This window comes from Passer domesticus, chromosome 2 (genome assembly GCF_036417665.1).
Source record: "Passer domesticus isolate bPasDom1 chromosome 2, bPasDom1.hap1, whole genome shotgun sequence".
In the NCBI taxonomy this organism is placed as follows: Eukaryota; Metazoa; Chordata; class Aves; order Passeriformes; family Passeridae; genus Passer; species Passer domesticus.
This window is the reverse complement of record NC_087475.1, coordinates 64,576,540-64,583,437: the sequence shown is the minus strand read 5'-3', so window position 1 is coordinate 64,583,437 and position 6,898 is coordinate 64,576,540. Positions and strand designations below refer to the sequence as shown.

General features: G+C 36.6%; 1 protein-coding gene across 3 annotated transcripts in view; it reads right to left on the bottom strand.

The window, feature by feature from the left end:
• Positions 1–1,295: 1,295 nt before the first annotated feature.
• Positions 1,296–6,898, bottom strand: part of RNASEH2B (ribonuclease H2 subunit B) — a 42,858-nt gene continuing 37,255 nt past the window's right edge. For 2 of the 3 annotated variants that reach the window (XM_064408846.1, XM_064408847.1), the window contains exon 11: positions 5,899–6,645. In XM_064408846.1, the coding sequence (XP_064264916.1) occupies positions 6,538–6,645 (108 nt within the window). In that variant the 3' untranslated portion in view covers positions 5,899–6,537. Of the gene's footprint in view, positions 3,308–5,898; positions 6,646–6,898 lie in introns of those variants that run through there. The other variant, XM_064408850.1, reaches the window with a different exon arrangement.

The window sequence follows — 6,898 nt, the reverse complement described above, 5'->3', positions numbered from 1 at the left end:
ATGAATGTGGATTCCTGGTCTGAAACAGTCTGCTCAGTTGGCCTGAAGTCAAGGGGAGATGGGGCTATAACAAATTAGCAACTTCTGAAAAAGAATCAGGTCCTCAGATTGACAAGAAAAAGGATGAACAAAACAATTACCATAATCCCAAATCCGAATTTTAAAGCAGAACTTTTCACCTTCCTATTAGCTTCCACTTTTAAAAGTTGATGAGCTTCACAGGGGCATTGTTTTACCTGACATAACCTCGCTTGCTTTGCAACTATCATCTCAGGGTATGCAATGCATTTTAAAAGGGAGCTTTGCAAAAATGAGGGCAATTTGCAATATGACAGACCCTAAAAGACAACAGTTGTGCACAGAGCGGGTACTAGAGAGTTCATCTTGGACACTTGAGCTATAGAAGCTCTTTAAGAATGTAAAGCAATGTGCTGTTTTCCTTAGTCTTAGCAACACCTTGTGAGATGTCTTCATTGAACTAAGAAATGTAAATGCTACTTCATATTTAAATAGATGCTGTGCCATTGCTTTGTTGTTAGCACTGGTACTTCTCTTCCTTCACAAAAGTGCTGGTGGGTGATAGGTATATGAAATGGTACAAGCCTTATTTATTTCTTTTGGTTTCATTAATATCAATAAACCAATTTGACAGCCAAATAAAATACCCACAACCTTTGTTGCCCCTTGTTGTCTGGATTTTATAAATGCAATGACTGTAACTATCCTAACAGCCTTGAAGCCTCATGTCAGCACTGACAATATCAGGGTGATACCAGGATAATGTTTTGGCAGAGGAACAGCTTTTCCTCTGTGCTTTATTAACTGTCTGCTATTAAAAAACATGGAAAAAATTTATCAGTTCCATATCAGTCTGTGATGGACCTGTGTATCACATACGTGATGGTGAAGAATGCAAAATACGTAAAAGGTCACACATTAATAATTTCATCACTCTCTTCACCTCCACTCTCTTCATCCCACCAATGCTCAATGATTCACCACCATGTTCATGAAAATGAAAATGTCCAGAGTGTGCAGGCCAGCAACTGTATGTAGACAGAGATGGGTTCTCTTTAGAACACCTGTATGGTAAGGTCCTCAGGGATTAGTCTAATTGCATCACTGAATCTGTATAAATGAACTTTTAGATTTGTATTTATATCAGGATTCATTATTTCCTCCAACTCAGTCCAGGAATTACTGACTACCCTGTGGAGGGTAACAGCATCAGTAGCCTGACTGCACCGTGTTTTTCTTTGCATTCCTCTGTGACACTAGTGAACAAATAATCAGCAAAATATTCCAAAGGCATTTATTTCTTTCTTGCACATGAATTAAAAATAAAATCTGACAAAATATACACATACTGAAATATACAATCTTAATTTATACAACAAGTATTTTGTAATGTAAGCTAGAAAAATAGAAACTTCATTTTGGACCCATATAATAATCTTGCTGTATTCCTAAAAATGATGTTGAAATAAGTATTTTTTCCTTAAAATGGGAAAGTGCACATTCACCAGACTAACAAAAATAATTCAGTGCATAAAATAATTCCTAAAACAGGCATTCAGATTACATTTCCTTTCATATATGATTTCTCAACAACTAATAGTTCAGGTATTTCATATTTGGAAAGAGAGATGAACAGAGTCAGTTGAAAAGAAAGTTGAATAAGCTAGTGCTCTGTCCTGGAATTTAGTTTCTAGCAAGGTCATAATAAACTCTTATTGGAGCTCTTCTTTACTGAAAGTTAGGCAAAATTTGCTAGAGTTGATGCAAAATATTTCTTTACGTTTTACCTAGAACACTTAAAACACATTCAAGGTTTACCAATCATTTTGGTTATTTGCTGTAGGCATCTGTGAACTGGGGTCACAGTTGGAATTTACAGAAGTAAACATACATTCTGCTCAAAATCCTGTCAATTATTAATTTTAAAAAGTTCTCCAGCAAGGAGTTATATATTAATAGCAGTTTGATATACAGGTATTTAAGTTAAGAACATCAGACTGCATATGACACAAATCACTTCAGGGTCTCATTAGCATCCACTTTCTGCATGTTTCATGTAGACTCAGACTGACATTTTGGTTGAAGCTCACTCCACAGAAAGTGCCACTTACATTAATAAATAAAGGATAATTAGGTCTTTTTTTTAAAACATGAAAGATTACATAAGTTTTGGTTTAATTCTTAAATTCTTAAATTTTCATTGTTAAATCTTAACACAAAATGTACAAGTTATTTTATATATGTTTGCAAGGATTCAATCCATTAGAATAAAAGAAGTAAAATAAAAAAATATGGCTTCTCCATCTGCCTTTCTGAACACAATGAAGCATTAGCACTTAAGGGTCACATTGTCCACACAACCTGAGGTAGGTGACACCTTCTGTAAAACAAAATCATGTAAATGATTTGGACAAAATCATGTAAATCAAACTCGGTGAAACTACGTTTAAAAATGTAAATGTCCTATAAAGAGTCAATATTGTTTTTTTAAAAAAATCAACCCATTTTGGTTGATTTTATGATTGAACATTGGACTTCTCATCCAAAAAGGCCACTTTTCTGAATTTGGATAGATTTTGAAAAAGAAAGAAGAAATTCCATAAAACATGCTATACAAACATATTTTGCTATACAGCTTCTAAAACTCGTAATTACAGTCACTAAAACCATACATTCTATTAAAAAATGAGTACAAAACATAGAAAATCAAGTAGTTAAGACTTGCTCAAGGATGCAGTTGGTCTGATCTTGCAAAATACTTGGGCAGGTGCTTAATATTAAGCATATGCGTCACTGTGCCAGGAGAGATTTTATGGCGAACACTAATGCACAAATATTAGACTGGCCCTTCCACTTCAAGATAAGCATGGACGTAAGTGCTTTGCTGGATATGGATCAGGATGCTCAGCACCTAACAGGGCTGCAGGCAGCGATCCAGCAAAGCACTTACCCACACGAACAACACGGCTGACTTTAGGATCGCTGCTCATGTGCTTAACATTAGGCATGCTCGTAAGTGCTTTCCTGGAAGGGCCCGATAGACCAATCGTGTGCAAGCTATAAAATTTGAAGCAGAGTATGTTTAACACACCGCATATTTAACAATGCTAATCTGCTGAGATTTGCTCTTTCTTGGAACAGGGCATGTGCGATGTCAAACACTTATTTTTCAGGAAGTGCGTAAAAAAAGCCGTCAAAAGCAGCTTTGTGATTATGGCGAGTTACAGTAATACAAGCGAGTCTCCTTAAGCTCCTTTCATTTCTTCTTTGCACATCTTTTCTCAGGCATCTACAAAGGAAAGAGAAAACCCTAATCAAAACATTACTTTATTCAAATAACCATCCATGCATTTAATTTTGCCCCAATAAACATCACGTCAGATGCAACTGAACACCTGAAAACAAGCACACTGAACCCTTCCAGATTTCAGATCTGAATGCAAGTTCTGCCAACAATGCCACCTCTCCCACTGAAAATATTCCAATCACCAAGCACTTCCACAAATAGAACTAAGTTTATTACTGAAGACTGAAAATGATGTGCCAGTTTGACCCTTAAATATCCCTAAGTCAGCACTTGTATTTCCATGTTTTCCATGCCCACTGATGTCAACCCATTTGCTATGCAAAGCCTAAAAAAGTGAAAATGTGAGAGTTGTTTAATCCCAGATAAACAACTATAAAATCATCACAGCTCATCAGATATTTACATGAACATGCAGAGATGTCATGTTAACCCAGAAAAAGAAATAAAGTAAGACCACATTTCTATAATAGCCCTGGCACATTGCTCCATACTATGCTAACCAAGGAAGAAATAGCAAAGCAGCACTTCATAATGATCTACTGCTACTGCTGGCCAGGCAGGGTAACTATATTTAAATCCTTATTGTGGTAGGAAATATTGTTTTATGCACTTGGCACCTTATGCTCTTCATAACTTCTTACAGATACACGTTGAGGAAGTTTCAAAGTTACTAAATGTATTTCTTGCTTTCCTAAAGGGAAAAGAGTTTTTGTTTTCACGTGAAAGCTCTAATGGTTTTTGGAAATAGCTTATTTTTCTTGTCATGCACAAATTCCTAGTCAACCAAAAGCACAGTTACTAATAAAATTACTATTGTGGTAAGTTACAGCATAGCTGAGAGCTGAAGTAGAGATGTGGCACTAAAGCAAAATGCATCCCTGAACAGAGGAAGAACTCTAGACTTAGTCCTTGAGCACAGCAGCAGATGTGAAAGGCATGCATAGAGCAAGAAAAAATAAAATCTGGTACCCCAGATCAGAAGTCAGCACAAAGGCCTCTCATTTGCATCAGATTTGTTCTGTCCCAAATTCTGACCTGAGAAACTGTGACTTTTTCATAGAAGGCTCTTTAACAGCTCAACGAAAAGGTGCTTGCAAAATTTATTTCACAAAACTTTTGAACTGTTAAAACCCAAACCCCTAAAACTAGCATATTTAAGAGCTAGCTTAAATAAAAAATCTAGCCTATCCAGAAGAGCTTCTACTATGTATCTGTTCTGCCCCAAAGTTCCTGTTTCTAACATAATTCTCTCCCATTCTCAGTTTTCCAAAAAGCACCCATCTCATGCTTGGCTGTTTTCTCAGTGTTTTTATTAATAGATACAAAACTCATTTTTTCTACCAAAACACTCCCTAACTTGTTGCTTACTGCACAATGCTTCTCTATTAACATGACAAAATGTGCCTGTTCTTTTTCTTTCTTTTTTTCCCATAGCATCATCCTGCATTTTTGATGAGTGTTTTTCAAAATTGCCATCACTTTGGCATCCCTTCTACTCACGTGAATTTGGGAGGTTGAATGTTTTTTGGAATTTAACCCTTCCACATAACCACAATTGCTCATTCTGGGCTCAACAAACACTATTTATTATCAGAGATAATAATTCTGTAGATTTCCAAGTATTTTCCTCTATCTGGAATTCTAACCATGCTGACCCTCTGCACATCTGCAAACTAGATCTGACACTTTGTAAAAAACATCAGTTTGAAAGGCACACAAAACCCAACAAGATCTACAAAACTGCACAGAACACATGGCAAGGCTTCTCTTTCATTTCTGTCTGGAAGAGAATGCCACAGGGCTTTTTAACCTAACAGACACCATTGTAATCCAAGGGCTGCAAATGACAGCAAGTAAGTTTTAAGCAGAAAAATGGCAGTTACACAAAAAGGGGGAATTCCTAATTTCTCTGAAACTCACATGACCAAGGGCTACAAGCAGATTCTCTACTGAGCTGAAGTAGGAAAGACTGATGTGTTTTAAGAGTGTCTTTCAAAAACACACATTGTAGTTGATCCACAGTAATGAGACAGTGCAACAACTGATGGATGACATTGATTATGGCGCAGAATTGGCTAGATTGGTACAAATTATCCCAGTGACTCCATCACTTTTTTAGTTCTGTGATTAAGGGAAGCCACATCATCAGCTAACCCTCTAAATACGTAGGAATACTCTGTAATGATGAAAGAACACAGAAAAGAGTGGATAGTGCATTTTAAGTAACAGTCCTGCCTTGTGCAAAACTTTGTAAAACTAAACCTTATCTAAGACACTCATACTCAAGCTTTTGAATCCAATGCCAAACAGTCTTCTTAAAAAAACCCCACCCATTCTTGCCTTTAAATCAAATTTTCCCTGATTATTTTCGTAAGGACCTCTTGACCTTGGAACTAAACATAAAAATACCCCTATATCACTATGTGCTAAGAGATTTATCATGTAAAGCCAGAGAGATGCCAGAACTCTTTAAGGATTAAAATTTATATACAGGAAAATACCAAAACCACTTAAAAAATGTGCTGAAACCCAACCTAGCTTTTGAAGCATACAGCAAATACAGCAAGCACAAGTTTCTTACACAAAGCACTTTATTGCATTACATGTACACTGACATTCATTGCCATTTGTTTCCAGCATATTGAAAACAACCCAAATCCCAATACAGAGAGTATCCTTGCCTCAATAAAATACCACCACTGACAACGCTTATATAAGCGCTTATATTTGGAACAAAATAAAAATGCAATGATGCCATCCTATTCTGACCCAACACTGGGTAAAAAACTTCAGAAAGTTGTAAAAATATAATGCTCCTTATGAATTAAAAAAAAATAAATCATCAGACGTGGGCAAGTTTTCAGCCTAGAATGAAGTGTAATGGAGAAAACTCCGCGGTGGGCTTGACTGGGATTGCTCTAGGAGCAGCAGCACAATATAGTACCCTGCTAAGCCTTGCTTCTAGCTCATAGCACCATATTAATGCAGCTGAGCCATCTTCCCAATCCAGGCTGGAAAATCAAATATCATGGTACTGCCTTGCCTCACTAAGCCTAATAGCTCTGTGCCCTGCCAGCTCTCAGACCTCTCCATCACACTCCACCATGTACCCAGACCTGCCCTGCATACACTATACTAACAAAAAACTCCAGGAGACATCTTTAGCTTAACATAAAAATAACACTGTATAAAATTCTTTCAAGAACAAGTCTTCATTTTGATGTTTTAGATTTGGAGCTGAAGAAAGCAGAAATGGATTTCATTCCACTCTTATCAACTTTGGCCAGAGCCTTCTGTGCTGCAGACATCTTGGTGTTTGCCTGTGAATGAAATGATAAACAGAAACAGTTAAATAAACAGCAACTCCATAGGGGGAAACAGATGCTACAAACCCCTAAATACAGAAGTCAAGCAATAAGTTGAATTGCTTTTTTAGTATACGGCCGTAAAGATAATGTTATGCAGGCTTTGAATTGTAGGAGAAAAACATTAAAAAACAAATTTGACATTATTCAAACTGAAGAATAGTTGTCATTAATTACTTAACCTCAAACAAAGACAGAAAACCAACTG